The sequence below is a fragment of the Talpa europaea genome (assembly GCF_964194135.1).
Source record: "Talpa europaea genome assembly, chromosome: 4".
Lineage (NCBI taxonomy): Eukaryota > Metazoa > Chordata > Mammalia > Eulipotyphla > Talpidae > Talpa > Talpa europaea.
In genome coordinates, this window is record NC_140070.1 from 143,286,024 (window position 1) to 143,310,801 (window position 24,778).

The window sequence follows — 24,778 nt, forward strand, 5'->3', positions numbered from 1 at the left end:
GTGGCGCATGGTGCTGTGTGGATGTGTCATTTATGCAAAGGCTGAGCACCTGTGCTGATGGCGCATCACCGCAGATTCCTAAGAAAGTGGGGGTGTGGCCAGAAGGGAGTTTGGACCCACATGATTCTTTCAGGATGGAATGGCCTTAGGACTGTCAGCCTCATGATGTGCGGGTGCTGAGAATCAACATTTCCATGAGAGGACCTGGGGAAGTCTGAGCAGGGGATAACACGCAGAGGTCAGAGAGCAGGGAAGGGAAGGCAAGGGAGAGCCGGGCAGAGCCCCATGTAACAAAATCACTCACATTCTTGCACTTTTTTCCTTTAAAACACCCTGGTAACAATAGTGCTGTTTGCTGACGAGGCTCTGCATTGGAGCAGAAGTGCAGTTTCAGCTCTTTCAAAGGTCAGAGCCTCGGCTCCCCATTCTCACATCCTGGGGGTGCAGGTTGGAAGTGGGGATGCAAACAGTGGCATTGCTTCCTGGGCTCTGGCTGCTTGACTTCTCCCCGGAGTGTGCTGGGAGCTGACGGCTCTGCCGCCGTCACCCACCTCCCGGCTGAAAACTCCCCCGGGGATGTTTTCCCATTTTGTGTTGTGCAGTGACTCGGGTTTTATGTCAGTCTCAACTGACTAGAACAGGGGAGAATTACATGGTTTTTGACATGTTAAAATGGTTGGATAAAACCCCAAAGAACAATAATATTTTATGACACCTGAAAATGATACGTGTTCATAAATGAATGCTTATGGGAACACGGCCTCCATTACTTTAAAACTTACTGCTCGTGACTGTGTGCTCTGGGGACAGAGTGGAGTGGTTGCCATGGAGACCCTCACAAGGTCTAACATATTTACTACCTGTCTCCCTTTACAGAAAGCCCTTCAAACCCCTGCCTTCAGACGTGTATTCCCTACTGGCAGTATGGTGGCTCTTACTAACTTTGGCAATGTCAAGTGCATGGAAGTTTCTGGAAAATCCTTGCCTGTGGACTGAGTCCCCCTCAGCTTAAGATGCCTTGCCTGTTGAGTTTTTACCTTCAAAAAGTCTGGTGGGTTCTGATGCACCTTCACCTGGCAGCATTGTCTCGGGTGAGGGTGACACTTTTGGAGTCCCCTTCCTGATGGACCGGAGATTTAGGTAAAGGAAACACCTTTTCTCAGACTTTGCTTCTCTGACACAGGAGGGGAGGTTTTCGAGTAAGACCAGAGCCCATCTGAGAAAGTGCCATGCTTGGGAAGAGGCGGAGTGCACTGGACAGGGACACGTGTCCTGGGAGCCCAGCCCTGGAGACTCTCCCTGGACCAGTCCCCCCACTCAGAAGGGGCACCGGTGCACTCCACATGGCAGAGCCTCCTGTGTGAGTCGCAGGCGAACTCTGAGATGTTTTGCCTTTTGGATTTCTGCTTTAAACCACCTCTATTTATAGTGGATGGAATTTATACCATGTGGTGGGTCTGGGTGGGAAAGGATCCTATGGAATAAACAGGCTCTTTTTTAAAGTATTTTATAATTTTCAAATTAAATGACTTAATGGCTTCCTTGGGGAACTTCCTTGCTCACTCTTCTTGGAGTTGAGATAACAAGGTGCCAGGTGAAATGAAACACTACAGGGGGTCGCAGACACAGTCAGGAAGGGCAGCCTTTGCTTTTTTAAAAAGGCATTTATCAATAAGCCAGAAATTAAATAAAAAAATCCCATTCACAATTACACACACACAAAATTTAATACCTAAGAGTAAAATTAACAAAGGAGGTAAAGGACCTGTATGAAGAAAACAATAAGACATTGTTAAAAGAAGTAGAAGACATAAAGAAGTGGAAGGATATTCCCTGTTCATGGATTGGAAGGATCAACATAGTCAAAATGGCCATCCTGTCCAAAGCATTATACAGATTCAGTGCAATCCTATAAAAATCTCAGTGGAATATTTTAAAGAAATAGAACAAACATTACTGAAATTCACATGGAGCCCCAAAAGATCCCAGATAGCCAAAGCAATCCTGACAAAAAAGAAAAATGTGCTATTACACTTCCAGACTTCAAACTATACTATGAAGTTATAATAATTTAAACAGCATGGTATTGGAACACAAACACACAGGCCAATGGAATAGAACTTAGTGTCCCAAAATAAACCCACAGCTGTCTGGATAGTTAATATACAGCAAAGGAGCTGAGACTATACAATGGAGCAAATAAACCTTCTTCAATAAATGGTGTTGGGAAAACTGGACAACCACATGCTAAAGAATCAGGCTAGATCAATATCTCACACCATAAACAAAAATCAACTTGACGTGGATAAAAGACTTGTATGTAGACCTGAAACCAAAAATACATAAAACAGGCAAACACTTCATGACATAAGTTTCAGTGATATCTTCAGTGATGTTGGATACAATATGTATACAGAATAAAAAAAGAATATAAACAATTGGAACTACATTAAGTTAAAAAGCTTCTAAACAGCAACAGAAACCATAACCAAAATAGAAAGACACCCAATTGAATGAGAAAAAATTTCACACATCATACATCTGAGAAGGGGCTGAGGTCAAAGATCTACAAAAAACTCACATGTTCAACAAAAAGAAAACAAACAAAAGAGATACTTCTCCAAAGAAGACATATAGAAGACCAACAGGCACATGGAAAATGGTCATCACTTACTGTCAGGAAATGCAAGCCAAAACCTCAAGACACCACCCGGTGAGAATGGCCCATATCAGAAAGACCAAAACAAAAAACCCCAAAAAAACAAAAAACCCAAACCCAAAAAACCAAAGAAACAAGTGCTGGCAAGGATGTGAGAAAAAGGACCCCGTTTACCCTGTTGGAGGGAAGGTAAACTGGCTCAGCCCTGGTGGAAAGCGGTGTGGTTTCTCAGTGTTAAAATTGGATCTTCAATATGACCCAGCAATCCCACCGCAGGGCGTCTACCCAAGAACACAAAAACATGAACTCCAAGGGAAACCTGCATGCCATGTTCACCCCAGCACTATTCCCACTAGCCGAGCCCCGGAAGCACCCTAACTGCCCCCAGACAAGTGGATGGAGAAGATGTGGTATAGACACAGCGGAATTCTACTCAGTGGCCAAAAGAGATAAACTCGTGCGATTTGAGGGAACATGAGCATGGCCGGAAGGGACGCTGCTCAGCAAAATTAAGTTAGAATTAAGTCAAAATTAAGTCAGACAATCCCTGAATGGTTTCCCTTATACGAGGAACATAGAAAAGCGACACAAAGGGTCAGATAAAGCCAAACTAAAACTCCAGCCCTTGAAAGCAGACTGCAGAGCTGAGGCCCTCATGGGGGCCGGGGGAGGGAGGGAGCACAAGTCGGGGGGAGCACAGGGCCAGTGGCGGTGGGCTGTGGATGCTCTGGAGGTGGGAGCACTGTGGTAGCAGCTCCGGGCGGGGAGGAACCTATACTTCCAAAATACAGTGATGTCAGCCAGTGGCACCTCAATAAAAAACAGTGAAATAGTTCCCCCAAAGTCGTTTATGTATTCACCCCTTTTATTGAGCATCTACCACATGCCAGATTGTGCCAGTGGTTGGGGATAGAAAGCAGAAGGACTTAATCATGATCCCCAAAATTGTAGAGTCTGTTGGGAGTGCCCCCATGGACAAGTGCCATGATGCCAGATGACGCCATGGAGACTTGCAGAAAAGCTGGGGGACAGACAGGGAGGGCTCCAGAGTTTGCCAAGCCCCCCGTTAGGTTCCCCAGGGGCAGTGCCATGGGGAGTAGACGCTGGTGCATGAATGGGAAAGTGAATGGAGGAGGATTTTCCAGGTGGAGATAATGTTAAATTCGTGCACATGTGCAGGTTCAGAAACACACACAGCAAGGCACCTCCCGGGCCAGGGCAGGCCACTGGGAACCGTTCTTTAGTCGTCCGTTGTTCAGAGACGACGGATGCTTTGAGCTGTGGAGTGAGGACATGGGATTTGGTGGTTAGAAAATTTATTCTGATGATTTCGAGGATGTTTGCAGAAACGTGGGACTGCAGTTCAGCAGACTGGCGTGGCAGCGTCCGGTGTGTGTGTGTCGTGCGGGTGGGTGGGTATTGAAGGTGGCGGGCACCAGTGCATGGGCAAGATGCCGGAGCAGAGAGGATGTCTGGGTGCTGCATGGAATGGATGGAGCCAGTTAGGGAGGCCAGTTAGGGCTGCCACAAACGCCTGTGCAGGTTGTACACTGCTCAACTCCACATCCAAGGGGTACGGTCTGGTCTGGATCTTTATTACATGATCTTCCCAGCAGATGGCAGTAGAGTGTCTCGAGGGATGCCTAATCCTCTAGCACAAAATAGCCCAGGGCTAGCGCATCCCTGGATGAGGGAGGGTTTGGCACTGAGAAGGCTGCAGAACTCAGCGGAGGGATGAGCAGGAGATGCCAGCCGGTTTCTGACCTGGGCAGTGGGGAGAGCAGCGGTTCCCCTTATTGAGGGGTAGAAGATAGGAGAGCGGGCAGATCAGAGTTCAGGACAGGTTGTATTCCGGGGATCTGAGAGCCCCTCAGATGGAGAAGTTGGAGTGAAAACAGACAAGCAGGCTGAGGCCAGGCCAGCAGGACCTGCAGGCTGGGCAAGGAACCTGGATTTCCCAAGCGCGGGGGGAATCCATTCGCAGATTTTAGGCACAGGGATAACCTGCCCTGCCTTGCATTTTATTAAGAGCGCTCTGGTTGCTGCATGCAAAGTGCATCTTTGTATCAAACTGAAAGAGGGGACTTGCTTGAACACCATTGCCTCAACAGGGTGACAGCTTCATCTGGGTGACAGCTGTAGAGACAGACCTACTTTGGAAGTAAAATCTATGGGGCTTCCTGACGGCAAGGGAGTGGGAGCAATCAAGGATGATGCTGCAGTTTTGACTTAAGTCACTGCCTGGCAGGTGACAACATTTACAAACACGAGTTAGACGGAGAGCTGAACAGCTTCTATGGGGTTCTAGATTCTCAGGTACCTGCTTTGGCCCTGTTAACGGCATGAGCTTGGCAGGGGTCTGAGCAGGATGCCCCGTATGTGGATGAGTCCTGAGCTCAGAGCTCAGGGGAGAGGTGAGGGCCAGAGAGAGAAACTTATGTCACATGCAAAAGAGATGGTTATAAACAAAGTCTTGGCTGAAATCAGGAAAAAGGAGAACAGGACTCTGGATGGAACGGCTCCGAAGCATTCTGGGAAAAGGAGGAAGAGCCAGCAGGAGATTGGAAAGGAGGCCCTGGGGGAATGAGGAGAAGCAGAAGTGGTTATGAGCGCCCGGTGGGGGCCCGGGCAGGGGTCCGCGGATCCCAGGGCGCAGGAGCAGAGGTGAGGCCTGGGCAGCAGGAAGGCACCTGCTGGTGGTGCTGGGTGCTTGGATGGAAGCCCAGCTGCGCGGGGAAGGGAAAAAGTGGTGATGGACGTGATGGACAATTCTTTCTAGAAGTAACGTGGAAAGGCTAGTGGAGAGATGGGACATACTGGAAAGGGCTAAGGCATCAAGAGCAGTAGAATTTTGTTTTGGTTTATTCTCGAAGATGGTAGAAATTAGGGAAGGTTTTTCTGTGGCTGGAAATAGACTACCAAGACAAGAATGAAGTCAGAGGAAAGAGGACATGGTTGCAACCTAAGATCTGAAAGTCTTTGGGCCTCCCCGGTGGCGCAGCAGTTGAACGCTGGGTTGTGAAGGTGCCCGCAGCCTCTGCAGCACCAGTTCGATCCCTGGCTGCCAGCGAGGGTCCCACATGGTGCGCAGACCTCTCCTGCTGCACCCGCTGCTCCCCTCAGCAGTGTACTTCATCAGTCTGCCTGTTCCATTCCCCGCTCTGGCTCTGGTGAATTCTCTCACCCTCCCGCGCTTCTGACTGTACCCAGTGCTTGTATAAATAAATAAATAAATAAATCTTTAAAAAAAAAAAAGATCTAAAAGTCTTTGAGTCAGCAAAGGTGGGGACCTGGAGTTGACTGACGGGGCCCCACAATAACAGAATGGAAGTCAGGCCTGGTCTGAGGCCCTGCGGGGCTGGATGTGGCCCGGAGGAGGCTGGCGCTCCAGTCTGCTGGCCTCCATGCTTCAACCCAGGGTGACGCCAGCTGCTGTCTGAGAGGGAGGTGGTGTTGGAGGGTTGAGAGAGGAGAAACGGAAGCTGAGATTTTCATGGGTGGGTGCACCTCTAGATTTGACCTCATCATAAGAGACCCGGGGAGGACACGTGAGAAGCACCGACGGCAGCTGCACGTCTCTGTCCGATGCCCCCAGCGTCTCCTGCCCCCTTGGCTACCTGCTCCCGGGTTCTGGTGCTCATTCTTGGTGAGATTGCCTCTCGCTGAGCCTGCGTAGCCTGAACTCGAGGAAAGAAATGCCCCCGAGTGAGTCTACCTCTTCTGTGGCACAAGGGGACACGTGGCTTTGCTGACAGTGTCTCCAGTGACCCTCTTCAACACCAGGGGTGGGTGTTTCCACCCATAGGTTAGGCTTTTGCTAATTCCTCCACCAAACACAAGCTGTGACTCATGCCAGGGCCTGGAGGTGTACTGGATGCAGCCCGGCCCTTCCTTTCTCTTGACCCGGCCATCTTTCCCCTCAACTGTGGTGGTGACCCGTCTGCTGTTGGCTTAATGGTGGTGAGCTCTTTTGTTCCCTTGCCTGGGGGTGACAGCACAGCCTGAACACACTGAGGCGCCTCTGGATGAAGACAAAGGAACATGCTGGGAAGATCTGGGAGGGGACTTCACAATCTTTCTTGCCTTCAGTTTGACCTTGTGAATCCTTAAGAACTTCTGCAAGAATCATGGACCAGCATCGCTCAGCGCCTCTAGGATGGTACACCTTTCCTGATTTTGTTTGGGGCGATAGTATAAATAACCAGTTACCTCAAGCAAATAAAGAACTAATACTTCATCATGACTTTAGCCCCCTGAGTTGTATAAAATATACTAATTTTGGACCAATGTGGACATGGTCCACCTCAGATTCACACTTCGCACTCTCATCTCCTCGATGCTTCCTACTGTGTGCCCTTTTTTTTTTTTTTTAAAAAAAAGATTTATTTATTTATTTATACAAGCACAGTCAGAAGCGCGGGAGTGTGAGAGAATTCATCAGAGCCAGAGCGGGGAAGAGAGCAGGCAGACTGACAAAGTACACTGCTGAGGGGAGCAGCAGGTGGCAGGAGAGGTCTGCGCGCCATGTGGGACCCTCGCCTGTGGCCGGGGATCAAACTGGTGCTGCAGAGGCTGCGGGCAGCTTCGCAGCCCAGCGTTCAACCACTGCGCCACCAGGGGAGGCCCACCTACAGTGTGCTCTTGATGCTCCCTACTGTGTGCTCTTCTTGAACCCATCAGACCCTCCTTTATCCATCAGGTGTCTGAGATTTCTATTAATATTCTCCAGATATAAATGTGCTGAGGAAGGATAAAAGGAAAGTTTACTTAGCAAATGCTTAATTTAAGTCTTCTAAGGATGGCCTCAGTGACTGCACAAAACCCATCATCATCACCATCATCATCCAACCGCAAAAAGGGTCTTGGACATTTGACAGTGAAGTGGATATTCCGACAGGCGGGGCCAAGCCGGAGTCTTCTTATTACAGGGTTTTCTGACAGATTTCAGAATTAGAATTGATAATTCCCTTTCAGGGTTAAATTTCGTTTCCCTCCCTAGGGATTTGTGAGCTGGCTGCTTGGCTGCTCTCTGGGTTTATGGACAGGGCACCAGGCCACGTTGGGTGGAGCTGACCCAAAGCTTCCACTGCATCATCAACTGATAACATTGAATGGTGTGGAATCTAAGAATACAAGCCAATGGGTGCCCTTTGCAGAGACTCAATGCCAATGGTTATGCAAGAGCAGATTGCCTCCGCCTGCCTCCTGCAGGCGGGTGAGGTGAGCCAGTAACTCTCTGCAGTAACTCTCCTGCAGTAACTCTCCTGCAGGCGGGCGAGGTGAGCCAGTAACCAAAAGAGAAGCTATCACCCAGCCATAACTGTACGAATGAACTTGATCTTACAACCATGCTTTTACACTTGACATGTGTACTATGAAATTTTGCAGGGATACAGGGGCAGACTGGGGAGGTTGGCAGCTCTGAGTCTGGACTCTTGTGTTCCCACCTCACCTGCTGAGTGTCCTTGATTGAGCAAGCTGCTTTCTCCCCAACCCCCTTCTCAAGATAAATGGGTTGGTTCCTCCCTTGCAGAGTTGTTTTTAGGATTGAAAATAATCTAATAAAGTCATTGGCATCTAAGAGACACCTAATGAATGGTGGGTAAGAATAGCACGATTCACAGAATCATAAATTCACTCTAAGTTCATCTACCACTCACTGTGTTGCAGGGCCTATGGATAACAGGCGTGTATGATCTCATGGCGTCTTCTTGGAGCCAAAGTACTGGTCCTATTTTTCAGAATGCAGAATGGAAAAAGAGGTTTGGCGATGTTGATGAATGGGGTACACCCACTCGCACTGTCAGGGGTGGAGACGAATTTTGAAGTCAGATTTTCTGACCTCAAAGTCTTAACCAGTGAGAAGGTATTTAAAGGTGGGAGAAATTCTGCAGAGAAGCCAGCTATGCACACATTTCATGGCAAGTCTGGGGCTGTCAGCAGGACGGGACGGCCAGCTTGACAAAATCTTAGCATCACATTTTCTATCAAGCAAGATAGCCTAGATTTTACTATGGCAACCATCCATATTTCAGTGGCTTTAAGTTATTGCTCCATCCTGCTGCTTGTCCCAAGTGGCTTGGGGATTGACTCCTCAAGGCCGGTGAAGGGCCTAGTCTTACCGAAGCTCCCTTGTGACGCATGCTTCTGGGAGGACTGTTGAAATGGGAAGGGACAGTCACCCGGTTTATAGTTTCCACTGGAGTGACCTGCATGGTCGACGCTTCTGCTGCCAGGACTGCTGCAGGAGGTCTTGTTGCCCCAGCCAGATAGGATACTGACAAGCAGCTAAGAGAAAGGGCCTCACACCGTGGGGCTGAAGATATGGCATCCCTTTGCTTTTTGTTCATGGACATAGAGAGAGAAAAATTTATCAGAAAGTATATTAGGCAATAAATTATATGTATCAGCATACTGTAAGTAAATAGCACGGAAAATTGTTTGTTTAGAAATTAGTTGTTGGGCAGTTTGGCCCACTTGACAATGGGAGATGGTTTATTGAACATGCCTGACAATCATTACAATACAATAATTATAATAGGTCCTTCTTCTGCCTTCTCTTGAAGTTTCTCGGGAAAGTTTTTAAATGAAGCTGTTTGAGTTAAGGAGTTTCTAGGTAAAGGAAGTTCTGATAGCTGAGTAGCAGCCGGCCCCTGGTGTGAAGGCCAAGAAAATAAGAAAAGTTCTTTCTTTGCTTAGGCTTTAGCTGATGGGAATGTTCCGGTGGCTATCAATTGTATTAGGTTATTGTTTAGCTGAAACAATGAATTTTAGTGTAAGACTTAGTTTTTTATTGCCTTCTTGCTGAGAGCACAAAAAAGAGATGCGCTAATTGTTTCTGCTTTGTTTCTATGAACTTGATAATGTAATCTCAATGCTTGCAAAAAACGTATAAATAAAGAACCTGCTGAGCCTTTTGGGCAGAAGATACTAACACCTCACAAAGTGTCGGTGTCTCCTCATTCCCTTCCCCCCAGTCCCTAAGTTTCAGATCATTCGTATTCGCCGTCGCCGTCTCGTCTCATCCTTTCAGGAACCCTGACACGACATTTTGCCGGAGGCTGGTCCCTGGCACAGGACCGTGGGGCTCTGCTCACTGGGTACAGGGGCTGTGTCTGGAGGGATGACACTGAAGATGCTCCGTGTTCACGTGTGAGCTCTTACGGGAACATGGCCTTCCTTGTTTTTAAATTTATTGCCTGTGGCTGCTTTCGTGCTCTGGGGACAGAGTGGAGTGGTTGCCACAGAGACCCTCACAGAGTCTGACATCGTTACTAGCTGTGCCTTTACAGAAAGCCCTTCAAACCCCCGCCCTCCAATGTGAGCTCCTTATGGGCAGCGTGGTGGGCAACACTAATGTCGACCGTACATGGCAACCCTAACGCAAACGCTTTTGATGGAGCCCACCAGTTTCCAAGCCACTTGGGTATCCATGATAGACTGTATCACTCTGTCCTTGATTATTTATTCCAAGTCCCTGTGAAAGAATTCTGTCTCTCCATTCCCTGGACATCAGGTACCGCCAGATGACTTGCTATGACTAATAAATGGCGAGCAGAAGCAAGGCATCCTGTCATTTTTCTTTCTCCCTGCAGTGAGAATAGCATGTTCTACGTAGCATGTCTGTACCCTGGAGGAAACGGGATATGAAGAGTCGCAGCGAAAGCATAGTGCAAGTGAGAAATAAACATTTGTGTGTTAAGCCTTTAGTGTAGTTTGTTACTGCAGCAGAACTCAGCTCAGGTATGCACACTTACCATTCTTAGCACTTAGAGAACAATGGGATTGACTATTAGAAATTCACATTCACAGTTTACTTTGTTGAGGTATTTCTATACTTTACAGCAGAAGTATCTATAAGGACTTATGTATAAGTAAATATTATTTGGTTGAATTAAGACATTCTCCAAATTGGGACATCAACATTCCTCAGAGTTCTTATGAAAAACTAGGAGGAGAATTTGGAACACAGAAATATTGTTTTCAGATGCAGACTGTTGGCCTTGTCTTCACTAAGCAGCTGCCTTAGAAGACCTGAGACTAATCTATATTCATGTCCACTTGGGCAGAAATTGTGATGACGAAATGCTACTATCTATAGGAACGCAAAGCCTTTTCTGAGTCCAGTGATCCTCATGAGTTCAGATTCCATCGATTTGGAATTCGAGGTAGGTAGCTGGCGCCGAGGCCGGGCTGCCATTTGTTCTTACTTTGAGAGCGCACATTTTGTGCACTGGCTCTTCCAGGCTGCCGTTCTGACGATAGCAGGCTCCAGGAGGGAGCCCTGTCTTCCTGTCTGGGCGGATGCAGGCTTCCTGGAAATAGCAGAACCACTCGCTGGGACCTGCGTTCCCTACCTCCCCTGCCTTTTTTTCCTGACAAAGCTTGGCTCTCTCCTGTGTGGTCCCTGGGGGAAAATGACCTGCTTTTTTTTTTTTTTTTTCATAGCATTTGGCAAGTTGAAGGGTCACCGGGAGGTAGGTACCATATTGTTTCCAACTTAGAGTGGAAGTCACCGAACCATAGAGAAGTTAGGTGAGCCAGTGAATGGAGCAACTCTGGTGTGCAGGCACATGGGTTCATGCTATTAATGACACAAAGAAGCATGGATCAGCTGAGCTGTGGCTGAGGGACATTACTTTTGAAGAAGAGGAGTACTAAATAATTAATACGACAAACAAGACTTGTAAGTAGGCTGGAATAGGACAGCAGTGCAAGGGCATGCTTAGCTGGGGAAGAGGCACCTCCAGTTGTTTAAGTATTTAGCAGAAACACGTGTGTGTGAATAATTTACATGGTTTTCCCAGTGATTCTCTCTGGTCATTAGCAGTATCGGCTAGAACTGTTTCACAGGCAGCATGCTGACAAGCACTCATATTACTAAATGCCCTAGGAAATAATCAACTCTGCTTAGTGAAGGGTATGCTGGTAAGAGGCTTCAGGCTAGTTGACAGTCGTCTCTAAATGTGGAGGTGGCCATATTGGCCACTACACCGGCACACATGGTCTCCTCTTTCATATCAATGGAGCTGTTTCTTCCCAACTTGACGGTCGACTTGACATTTTGTCAGAATCAACATTTAGATGCTGGTCCAAGTTTTTCTTGGGTTTGAAATCTAAACTGCCTCTACTTGGTGGCCATGACTGATTTCTATTGAGCATCTATTTGAGTAGATTCTGATGGCTCGTGTGGGGAAGAAAGAATGACGGATTTTCTGGGAACAGTGTTTTAAAGAAAATTTTTATAATTGTCCCGTATTTTTGGTCTTTTCAACTATAACAATATATGGCAACGTTGTGCACTGCTTTCTAAACCATGGGGAAAGTTTAACAAAATCAGAATGCTTAGCAGAGTACAGTATTTTTCCTTTCAGAGAAGTGGTAGAAAGTTAAAAATTCTACTTGGTATAACATCCAACCTCAGGTTGTCAGGAATCTGGTAAACCAGAACACAGTCCCCAAACCGCTGAAGACCACAGAGCATTTTCCACTTACGGGGAGCAATTATTCTTGGTTTTTATCCAGCCAATGACTCTGCCAGAATATATTATGTGGAGGAGGACATTTTGGAAGGAAGTCCCAAATAAATAACTTGGACCTAACGTTCAAAGAAGAAAGGATAGTTGGATTTCTTGATGTTGATGGATGGTGTGTTTATAACTAGGAAAACATTCAGATGTCTGAAGCTTTTCATTACTCTTTAGACAGCACTTGCCAGGAGATTTTTAGCCAAGTTCTTAGCATCTCAGTTCTCATCAATGAACTCTTTCCCCAAGCTATGTTAATGTGGGGTAGGGGGAGGGTTATAGCTCTTAAGAGAAAAATGGCAAATCCCAAGATAATGGCTTGCTAATGGAGGGATTAGTGGTAATTTATCAAAAGGAGAAAATAAGAGTTGAAACATGTAATAGCTATGAGACATCATTATCAGAAATAGCTTAGGAGTGCTCTAAAATGACCCCTCAACCGTCTTATCTGAGAAATGCCACCGTTTCAAGCCCTGCAGTCTCATATTCTCCCCGATTATAGTCAAGTGGTATTTTCATTACAGCAAAGAAAAATGGTATTTGGACATCAGATACAATGGTGCATCATCTCCCTCCAGGGGTATTTTTGTAGACAATACTTACTTAATTTCGTTTTCAGAACTGTTTTGCAGCACAACTTGTTTTAATATACGATTGTTAAAAATTTGAGTGATTGCATTAAAAACAAATTGATAACACGGGAGAACAATAGACAAACCTTATAGAAAAAGAGGAATTAATGTGAGAGAAAAGAGTAGAAAGCCTGTCTTCACACAAAGCACCAGCTGTCTTTGAGGGAACATTTATGTACAGACTCTTCGCGAACCAACAGAACTCATGAGGACAAGAGCACTGAACTTGGGGTCTAGACATCATCCGTGGTCTTGGGGTTCAAGTTCCTGCTCTCCCAATGGCTACTGGACTAGCCAAGTCAGGAGGCTTGAGGCTTCCACTCCCACATCCGTAATACAAGAGTGGGGGGGTTTCCTTCCAACTGTGCTGTCAAAGATGAGGGTCTTCCCGTGAATGTTATTCAAGCCTCAGAACCAGGCTTGCCTGTGGTGAAGGACGAAGGGGTGCTTTCATCCACTTCCAGCATCCCCACTACCTGCGGCGTCCTCACCTACCTCCTGCTTCCTTGTGTACGTCTGGGACTACATGCTTCCTTCTCAGAGCCCACCAACAGTGACATTTGGACTCTCAGGCTCCCTTATCTATGAAGTGTTACCTAGTATATTCTCTCTAAATTGGCTTCATCCCACTCTTCATTTTCATTAGTTTTTCTGAGTAGTATTTATTTATTTATTTTTGAAAAAAGATTTATTTATTTATACAAGCACTGGGTACAGTCAGAAGCGTGGGAGGGTGAGAGAATTCACCGGAGCCAGAGCGGGGAGCAGAGCAGGCAGAGGGACCCAAGTACACTGCTGAGGGGAGCAGCGGGCGGCAGGAGAGGTCTGCGCGCCATGTGGGACCCTCGCCTGGCGGCCGGGGATTGAACCAGTGCTGCAGAGGCTGCGGGCAGCCTCGCAACCCAGCGCTCAACCACTGCACCACCGGGGAGGCCCCTGAGTAGTATTTAAATCTTGATTTCTTTGCGAAGAATTGAACAGAGAGCACAAAAAGACCAGAGATGGAAAGAGAACACAGAGAGGGAGAGGTTGAAGAGAGTGTAGCCAATCAGTGCGTTAATTTCTTTTGGATCCCAATTCAAACCAGCATCTTGTAAAACAAGAGGACAAAGACAAAAAAAGACACTTTCCATTTATAATTGGAAGTTTGAACATTTTGTGGTTATTTGATCTTAAGAAATGACTCGTTACTTGGGTGTCATGGCAAAGCCATGTTTTGAAACAGGTCATTCCCCTTCAGAGACACACACAGAAGTGCTTGCTGCTAAAATGATATGCTGCTGGGGCAGAGAGTGGTGGAATAGGGGGGAATAGGATCTGGACAAGTCCTCTGTAAGTTCTATAGTTTCCCTAATAAAAAGTGTGAAGAAAAGGCGTGATGAGGATTCATTCTAATGAAGCCTCTTGCTCAGGTACTACTGGAAGGGGCTGCTTGTCACAGTTGCATCATGGCGGGGGTAAATATGGCCGTTCATCAATCAGAAAGGCTATGGTGAGGCGCCCACTGGCAGCAGGCCCAGCTCTGTGTAACTGTCATCTCGCCTGCAGGCCAATCTGCCCTCTATAAATAACAGTCTATATGAATGCTCTACTATTTTAATGCACATTTGTGCAGCTGCAGAGCATGTTTGTTTACGTAGCGATGAACTCTTTTGTAAACATCACTATCTCAAAATTGCCCATGTGTCAGGAACACAAAGGGCCCCCTTTAAAAATATATTTGTGGGATGAGACACGGCCAGTTTCCAGATGTCTGGGTGGCTGGTGTCAGAATTTTCCAGGGTTTGATTCATTTTCAAAAATAGAATCACATGACTGGAAGGTTCTGGAGAGGTCGCCACACAACCCCCTCTGACTCTGGGCAGAAGCAGACCACAGTCACCAGGCAGGGAGGCGGGCTTGTCCTCGTGGGTGGCAGCCTGCCCTTTGGGAGGTCAGAGAGCTCATGGCATGGAGGGCCCGTGCCAAGGCCTGCACAGAGCGGGGTCTTTAAGGAGCAGACTGCACTTTCTCAAAGGGAGCCTGACTCAGACAAGCCAGGGTTGCTGCAGCACGGCTGACACCTGGCTACTGCTCTTGAGTGGTGTGCCCTCTGGCTGTTCTGGCCTGAGACCAGCACACTAAGGACCCCAGGCTCACTGGGGGTAGCTCAGATGGCCAGAAAACACCCCATGGGTGCCCAGGACTGAAATGACAGGAAGAGAGCACCTTGTCCAGGCGGCAGCATGGGGCTCAGCCTCGGGAGACATGGATTGCAGTGATGTAAGGTCAACTCAGATATATTGGAAGGAAGGAATGAGTAAAGTGGAATCTGTTGTGGGTCAGTTAACTCTTTTCATGGCTCCTGATTCCCCATGGGCCCTACAATAAATGATCAGAGCTTGCAGATTTGCTTGCCTTGTGTGTACACTGGGTCCACATTTATTTTTTCCTACACTTTGAATCACTGAAGCATTTCTTCCCTCCAGGGCCTATTTAATGGCCATAAATCCCAATTGTGCTCTTTATTCACACAGAAAAAGCATCCTGCTGAAGCTTAAGAGATAAGATGTGCAGGAGGTACTGAACTGTAGGAATCCCAGCCGGGTAGGATCAAGCTACTAGACGAGCTCAGAACTTTCTAGAACGCTCCTCCCTCCACTTTCCAGGAAATATAAAACTATTTTTTTAAAGGAAGATTAATAGAGGCTGCCTGTTCCAGGAATAGTGGTGAGAGTTTTGATTCTTTCTTCTGGCAGCTACCCAGTTTTCTCCAGGACAGTGTAGAGAGGCCCCTGGGTGCTCAGAGGCAAACATCAGTATTAATCACCAAGAAAAGGATGCTCCTCCCTTTGGAAAGGCTCACTCATTACAAGCTGTCATCAGAAAGACAGGGTCTGCCCCCTGTCTGCCCCCAGGGAGGGTTCTGCTTCGGAGACATCATAGAGATGTCTCCTGCAATTACTTGCGTTTCAAGATTGGGCTTCGGTTTGCAGGAACTGGTAACTTAGCTTGTGCAATCTGAAGCTCACATTAACACCAGTTACCAGAGGGTCCATCCCCAGTGGCTTTTATGTCCTGAGCTCAGAGGCACAACAGTAACAAGACTTGTCCATTGCCGACCCCTATGTCCTATTGAGAGTGGGCATAGTGAGACATTTAATACCAAGACCAGAGCTCCAGTTGTCAGTGTGCCAGAGACTGTACCTCCAGCGGTTGCCACTAAGGGGCTCCAGAGTCCCTGTGCTCAGCCCAGGTGGGAGAAGTTTCTGGGCTGTAGCAGGTGGCGGAACCCCCTGTTTGAATTGTTTGCTCCCCCACTTCTGCCCCCACACACAGCTATTGCCTCCTGAGTACACCCAAAAATCAGGCTCAAAACACAATATCCCTGTTCACATGTACAACATCTATTCATCTATCTATAATTATTTTGTTATTCCTTCAAGCTTTTTTTTGGATTAGTTCATTTCATGTTCCAGGAAAGGAGACCCCTCATATCTCTGGGCTCCATGCAGAGCCCGTCTCGCGCATTTCCACTGTTTGCTGCATTTAAAAATCCGACCACAGCAGTTGCACCCCCCAGAAGAGAAATGTACCAGAGATCAGGACTGGCCTGTGGGGACAGGGAGAAAGACAGGCAGTGACTGACTTTCATTTAGGAGATAATTAGAATCAATTCACTTGTTGGGGGTTGATGAAGAACCTGGGACCGGCCTGTGGAAGGGGGCCTGCATATCCAGGTTGTGTAGACCACCTTTTTTTTTTTTTTAATTATTTTTTTTTAAAACTTTTTTTTTTTTTATAGAGGCATGTTTTATTTATTTATTTATTTATTTATTTATTTATTTATTTATTTATTTATTTGTTTGTTTGTTTGTTTGTTTTGTTTATACATGCACTGGGTACAGTCAGAAGCACGGGAGGGTGAGAGAATTCACCAGAGCCAGAGCAGGGAGCAGAGCAGGCAGAAGGACCGAAGGACACTGCTGAGGGGAGCAGCGGGCGGCAGGAGAGGTCTGCGCGCCATGTGGGACCCTCCTCCGGTGGCCGGGGAGCAGCCGGGGATCGAACCGGCGCCGCAGAGGCCGCGGGCAGCTTCGCAACCCAGCGCTCAACCGCTGCGCCAACCGGGGAGGCCCTGTAGACCACCTTTAACTTCCAGCCAAGACTCAAAGCTCAGGAGGGCAGACTGTACCCCTGGGAGGTCCCCAGGCTAATATGGACAGTGCTGAACAACAGTCAAGGAACTGGTGAGCTCGGGTTCCAGTTCACACTTTTCCTGTTGTTACCATCAGTTTCTGGCTCTGGTCTGTGGGATGTTACAGGAAAATACGGGTCAGATCTGCTTTGCTGTTGGGATGGGTAACTCTTGGAATGTCCAGATACAAGTGGAACTCAATAAAAGCAACATTTTCTCTATTTTGAGAAGAGCTCTTCTTCCCCCAACCACACCGATGATTACCTGTTGACAGCAGAGGGTCAACAGGATTGTGATGAATGGATCTTCCGCGTTTTCCCCTCTTGCTGGCAGTTACAAATGGGATCTGCAGCAGGCAGCCTCCGTGGGTGTGGCAGGGAGAACATGGAGAAAGACCCCAGGGGCTCACTTGACAGAAAAGACAACCAATGCTATGGGCCTTATAAATGGTTTCCCAAGAAGGAGTGAAATTGTATTTTTATTAAAGCAATTTGTCAGGGTTCCTTTGAAAGGCTCATCTTCTTCCTCCGGGCTGGGGAATAAATAACTTCAAGTATTTAAATTAACCCCTGTTTTAAAGTCATTTAAAAATTTCTTTAGAGACAGATCAAATTTTAATTTAAGTAAATATTTGGAAACTTAAAATCTATTAAGTGGTGTTTTAAAAAAACATGCTTACTAATTAATTTCCCTAAGGGCTTTTTGAGAGCTAAGTGGTTAGCCTTCTGGGTGAATGCACTTAAAGTGACAGGACACGGGCCTACTAGGTCATCAAGCAAGAGGATGGTGCTGCAGTGAGTGAGGGGTAGTGTCCAGCACCCATGCCCCCGGCTGGAACACGCCTTACCTGTAGCTTCCACCATCCCTTCCAGGATCACCACAATCTCCAGTTCCTCTTTGGGCAGCTGGGCTTTGGAGATCTCCCAGAAGGGGCTCTGTTGGTTAATTTCGTGGCTGATGATGAGCGGTGACACCAGAAACAGACGGTCATCCCCAGTGTAGTACCCCACGTTGATATCTGTCTGGTTCAAAGGGATGAACTCCCCCTCAGAGGTCTGTTTGGATTTGATCAGTTTGGCTCTGATAGACGCCTCCACGATGTGGGAGTTCCTCAGGTCCCCGACGCGGAACATGAGACACAGCTTCCCGTCCCGCATGGAGATCACGGCATGGGTGGAAAAGACCAGGGTCTCTGCCCTCTTCTTGGGCTGCGAAATTTTTACAAACATGCATCCCACCATGAATGCATTGACGATGGAACCCAACACAGATTGGATTAAGAGAAGAATAATTCCCTCAGGGCACTTGTCCGTGATGACCCGGTAGCCATACCCGATGGTGGTTTCTGTCTCTATGGAGAATAAAAAAGCAGAGACAAACCCGTTGAGGTTGGTGACGCAGGGCGTCCATGAGGGGTCCTCTATGTGGTCCATATCTCCTCGGATATATGCAATTAACCACCAGATCATCCCAAAAAAGAGCCACGTCACTGTGTAAACCATGACGAAAATCAACAGGTTGAACCGCCACTTGAGGTCCACGAGGGTGGTGAAGATGTCGGTCAGGTAGCGGTAGGTCTCCCGCACGTTGCCGTGGTGCACGTTGCACTTGCCATCCTTCCGCACGTACCTCTGGATTTTCCTTTTGGTCCGGTCCCGGCTGATGTGTCTTGGCAGGTCATCCCGCGCCTGCTTAGGCAACTTTGGCTGGTGAATGGCCACGGGACTCTCCACATCTTGGTCCATGGAGTCACCCTCCAGGACGTTAGCTGGTGGTTTAGAGAAAAGAAAAGAGAAACTGAATGAAATGCTGGCTCCTTGGGGGCATTGAAACCACATTATGCAGGGTAGAAGGTGGTGAAACCAAGTAGCATTTGGGTAGCTTAATAGTAGATGAGCCATTTTGTCTGGTGTCATCTGGACAAGCTTCTAGTCAACCGGCTCCCCTGTACTGTCCCATCTCACTTAGGCAAGTCCTTTTCCATCCTTTCCACCAGGTCAGCGCTCACTGCTGTGAAACTGTCACCCTCCCCAGGTGCTGAGTGTCTCCCCACCCTGTCTGAGGGGCCTGGCATGGAGAGGGCGGGTAAGTTGTCTCTGGGTTAAGACGACTTTCAATGCCCTATACACTGCCTATTCCCACTGTTGGTGGGAATGCAAATCGGAATAGTCGCTATGGAGAAGAGAATGTATAAGTTAACATTAGAAATACCATAGGATCCAGCTATTCCACTTCTGGGTATTTATATAAAGAAAATGAAAACACTCACTTGAAAAATATGCACCCCAATTATACATTGCAGAATGAATGTATAATAGCCAAGGTATGGAAACAAATTAAATGCCCACTGACTGATGAGATGGTAAAGAAGGTGTGGTATTTATACTCAGTGGAATATTACTCAGCTATAAAAAAGGTGAAACCTTGCCATTTGCAACAACATGGATGGACCCAGAGGGGATCATGCTAAGTGAAGTAAGTCAGGTGGAGAAAGACAAACATGATGGTTTCCCTCATATGTGCCAGATAAAGAAACAAAGGAAAAGAACAAAACAAAAACAACTCTTATGCTCTGACAACAAAATGGTAGTTCCCAGATGGAGGGGGGGTGGGGTGGGGAGAAGGTAAAGGGCATGGGTTTGTTAGGTGGGGATTAGAAAACGGACTCACGGTGGTGATGGTGATGTAGTATATACAGATTTTAAAATGTAAAGCTGTACACATGAAGAAAACTTAAATGAAAAGCCATTTTAACACCCCAAGTTTAGAAAGGCATTAATTTGAAAATAAAGGTCATTACTTATGTTGGGGAAGAGCAGAAGACACCTTTGGATGTAGCCTTGGGCTCTAGGCAGTGGCGGGCTCTTGGACGTGCTACCTGTTAGGGACTGAGCTGTGTCCCCCAATCCATTCGTTGAGGCCCTAACCCCCATGTGACTGGTTTGGAGATGGGGCCTTTAAGGACATATTAGGGTTAACTGAGGTCAAGAGCCCTCATCTAGTAGGACTGGTGTCCTGATAATAAGAGGGGTATGAGCCAGGGAGAAAGACCTCACCAGAACCCGAACTCATCTGGCGGGTATCCCCAGGGGGCTAAGCAATGTCCAAATTCCTCGAGTCTCATCACGGACAGAATGATGATCCTGGAGCCAGACTCACAGCACTGTTAAGAGGTGCAGCCCAAGCCCTGGATGTGATGTGCGCCTGCGTGGGGCAGGCACAGACTAAACATCCCTTTGTCGTAGCTTTGTCACTCTCCTTACATCTAAAGCAAGTGTCTTGAGCAAACTCTACATTGCCAAGTTGCAGAATTAAAAACCTTTCCTGGTTTTGCCGGCACATGGGCAAGCGTGGCTGATTCAGGGCCGGTGCGGGGGACGTCTCTTTCTGTGGTCTACACACTGGGTTTGCCTAGATGCTGAGCCTCTGCAGTTTGGTGATTTTCTTTCCAACGGCCTTTAGGATAAATGCACTAGAACAGTTGATGGTTAACAACGCGTTGGAAAAGTTCTCCTAGAGTCTCTGCGCCTGGGGAACGCAGGAACACGTGTAAGCCTCCGTGCGCGTGAGGCGTTCAGTCAATACTTTAAAGCTGTCTACAAGTTTTACAAGCAGTTTCTTCCCCCAGGTCCCCAGGCCTGGGGGGCCTCCCCGCGTGTTACCTACATCTCCCCGGGGTAGAGGAGAAATAGACTGTTGAGAAAACGCGGATCTGAGTAGGAAAGTCGCTGGGGACGGGACTGCAGTGGCACCACCTTAACTTATGGATCACCCTTGCTCGTGGCTGGTTAGTTCCCTTAAAAATCTATCCCACGGATGTGTTGTTTTATTTCGGTACAAGGAAGACGCGGCGTCCGGCCTGCAGAGGCCCCCGTGGCTGGACAGAATCCACTCCACGAACGCTGCCCTCCAGTCCTTCACCTGTGATTAAGAACCGTTGTTCCCCCAACCCCGCCTGTCTTAGAAGAGAGAGCAGGAGGGGAGTGGGGGAAGCACAGAGCTCGGGACTGGTGGGAGGCTGCGGCGCCTGGGCCCTGTCCCTGTGCCCTGCCAACACCCTCTGGATGTTTCTGGCCCAGAACGGTCGCAGCTGAGCTCTCGCTGCTTCTAATTTTGCCTCGAGTGGGAGTCTCTAAATATGACTTCGTGTGGGCTGAACTCTGGGCTCAGACGCCGCTGGCCTGGGGAGGCCTCGCCTGCCGAGCGCTGGAAGGGCGCGTGGAGGCCTGGCGTCTCTTCTGGCCTTGGTCAACTACCCATGGCCAGGGCACCCTGAACCCCGAAGTGGAAGAGGGCCTGCAGATTGGCCGACTCTAGTGATAGTCATGGTTAAAATTGTTACGGGGGAAATCTACCCCCACCCCCGTGCCGCCCTCCCCTGCCCCTCTATTAGAAGCTGTTTCCCCCCTTTTCTGGCTCAGCTGCCTCTTCACGCTCCAAGCCTTTGTCCTGAGCTGGAGGGGCCTGTTTGAAGGGTGAGTGAGTGCGTGGGGAGCAGCGCTGTGGGCAGTCGTGGGGACCTGCCAGTGGGCCCTCCAAAGCCGTTGCTTCTTTTTGTAGCTCAGGGTGGCCAGCGGCCCCAGCCTCCTTCGCACTGGCTTGCTGGACTGTCCTGGAGAGGGGTCTGTCCTTCTGGATCCAGGTCTTCTGTGGAGTAGGGGCCCCCTCCTGTGTCTTTGCCCCTTCTCTGTGGGATGATGGGTGGGGTCACGGGGTGGCGGGGCTGGGGTCCTCAGGGGGTTTCCATCCCACTGGTCAGCACAACAGAGGGGAGCCACTTAGCATGTGTGTCAACTCTCACCTTGTGGCTCCCCTCCAACGTTGTGGCCGCCATACTGGGTGAGAAGCTCTCTGCGGGGCCTGGCCTGGACCTGGCCTGGCGAGGAGAAGCGGGGAGGCCTGCTGGGCCTGGGGCTGCCCTGAACCAGCCTGTGCCTCACTGACCGTCGGGGGATGGAGATGCATGTGGTCCTTTTAAAAGAACCTGGATCCAGAGCAGGAGGGCAGGTGGGCTGGAGTTGTGGGTACCGGTGGACAGGGTCTGGGGGTGCCCTGGATGGAGGAGAGATCTTCCCGGGCTGGGCTGTGCGCCAGCCTCAGCACCCCTTCTGCACACGTGCGCACACTATGCAGTAGGAAGACAGAGGGGGATGCTACTGATGCTTCTCGACTTTTCTTTCTTGGAATCCCAGGTGTGAATTCGAGGGGGTGAACTGAATTGCATTTGCAAGAGCATTCTGAGCAGCTCGGCAGGGCCGGTGCAGCTGCAGTTGGCAGAGCAGACACCTCTGGCACACACATTCCTGCCCAGCGCAGGTGCTGGGCCACCCAGGCCGACTTCTCACCCGCAACCCCCTACCCAGCAGGCTCCGACCTTGCCCAGTGCCGCCGGCTGTGTGCATGCGCGCTGACCACAGGGTATGGGGTGGGGGTGGGGAGGCCAGGTCCTCTCAGCCTCACTCCCCTTGCAGGGAGCCTTCCACTCTCTGTGAGGTGATGCAGTGGGTGAGGGGCCGGGAGCGGTGCCTGGCAGCTCCGTGATCTGCTTCTACTTGGGCTGCTTTTCTGAGTTTTGGCCTAGAGTTAACAGTGGGGCTGTGGGAAGAGCCAGATTCTTTTCTCTCCTCTCCCCTCTTCCACAGAACCATCAATTTACGCAAAACTAGCTCGGGTGCAAAACTGGCTGGTGTTGAGTGGGGTTGGCCCCCACAGGGTCAGCTAGATCTCCTGCCATGCCCAGAGCAGGCGTCTGTGCCCTCGGTGTGGAAACCAGAGGCCAGCAGAGGCCTGTGAGCTCAGGCGAGGACCACTACTCAAAACCACAGATTGTTGGCCACAGGTAGTGAGGCCTGGAGGCTGCGAGAAACTCCTGTCCTGACTTAAGTCTGTCTCCTTCCCTAATAGAAGAGACCACCACGCCCTAAGCTTCTGCCCTTTTCCTGATTGGAGAAGCCATCATTGTGCTCCTTTATGACCCAGCAGAATGTAGCTGTGTATGGGGGCGTGGGTGGGGGTCGTCCAGCTGTAGGCCCACTAGTGAATGTGTCCTCTGTAAGAATCTCATCTGTACAGCACGAGGACCCCGCTCCCCTTTCTAGTCTGTTGTGTGAAGTCTCTCTTCTCTCCCTTCTTGCTACCTCAGGTCCCTAAAAGCAGGATGTACATCCTCAGTTTGCTCCATGACTCTTTAGACCGTATAACCGCGTGGATGAACCCCCATCTGGAAGCTACTAGATTGTGTTTCCTTTGCTGATCTGTCTGATGCTGTTTTGATGATTTGTCCAGTCAAGAAGAATCCAGAGGGTGGGCCCCCTGCAGTGCCCTGGCAGCTGACATTTCACCTGAAAGAATAATGACACAGGACAGGCCGCACCTGGAGGTGCTGTTCCCCGAATCACTGGATGCAGGTTGTTGAATTTCGGGTGCAGGCTGGTGGAGGGCAGGCTGTGGGTGGCCCTGGCTGGTGTGTATGAACACCGTGGAGAATGCTTCTGTATCTAAGAAAATGTTCTAAAGTTCTAAAGTTAATGTCACTGGGAAAACCTAACCGGAAAACAGGCTAGATGGTGAACTCATGTGCAGAGCTAAAAATGAGAAGGAAACGCGTGCAGATGTAATAGGGTAATTCAGAGTGTGCACGTGTGTGTGTGTGTGTGGGGTATTTTATGGTGTTTCTAATTATCCTTTTAAACATTTTGGTTTTTCCAAATTTTCCTAAATGAGTTTATAGCACTTTTATAATCATAAAGAATAAAAGGAATATTTAAACATAACATTGACATGCTTCTGGTGTGTGATAGAAGGAAGTTAAGACAATTGTCACCAAGTCCCACAGAGGGAAGTGGCAGAATGTCTTGGGTGTGAAGCTCCTGGAGGGCCTGGCCCGGAGGGGCAGAGCCATGAGCTGTCCCAGGGACTGCCTTGCAGCCACACAGAGGAGCTAGAAGCCTGGAGCTCCCCAGGGGCTGTTAGATCCAGATGGAGGGAAGAGGGACAGATGCCACACACGGTGGGAGTTCAGGCAGGGCCCCTAGTGACGTGGACACATGTCTTCCTCAACATACGAGACCTATTTGATGAGAAGACAAAGCACAGATGAGAGATCACATCTGCAAGTCGCCTACTGAGAAGGGGTGACCCATGGCCAAGATAAGCAGAGATCTCTACAACAACTCAGCAACAGAGATGCCCACAAGCCAATGCAGAGATGGGCAGAGGACTTGGCTGGAGTAGCCCTTTGTCCAGAGAAGACAGATGGCCAGGAAGCCTGTGAGGAACTGCTCAGCACCCCTGGGTCCCCAGGCTTTAGGGGACTGCAAACTCCACCACAAGGAGTTACTGCCTTATAGCTGTTAGGACAGCTGCTGACAAAAAGAAAAGGCAAAGTCAGTGTTAATGAAAATGTGGAGAAGAGGGAGCCCTGGTTATTGCTGGGGGGAAGGTAAAATGGTGCAGCCACTGTGGACACAGCACAGCGGCTCCTCTAACAGTCAAAAATGGGGCTACCATGGGTTCAGCGATCTTACTTGGAGGAATAAACCACAAAGAACTCAAAAGAGGCACTCAAGACTTGCATGTCTTTGTTCATAGAAGCAGGATTCACCAGAATGAAGCGTGGAAACCACTAAACTTTCCATCAGCTGATGAGTAAATGAACAAACTATGGTCTGTCCACTCACTGGAATATTACTCAGCCTTGAAAAGTGACACAATGATACAATGTGGAAGATCCTTGGGAACACTATGCCATGCCAGGTTAAAAATATACACAAACATTGCATGA

The 24,778-nt window shown here is 48.6% G+C and overlaps 1 protein-coding gene across 1 annotated transcript in view; it reads right to left on the minus strand.

Moving 5' to 3' along the window:
• The window catches only part of KCNJ6 (potassium inwardly rectifying channel subfamily J member 6), a gene marked incomplete at its 3' end in the record, with an annotated part of 36,496 nt that extends 17,741 nt beyond the window's left edge, over positions 1-18,755 (minus strand). Inside the window, exon 1 of the mRNA XM_084232526.1 lies at positions 17,843-18,755. Coding sequence (XP_084088652.1) covers positions 17,843-18,740 — 898 coding nt within the window. The 5' untranslated portion in view covers positions 18,741-18,755. The remainder of the gene's footprint in view (positions 1-17,842) is intronic.
• Between the last annotated feature and the right edge of the window lie 6,023 nt (positions 18,756-24,778).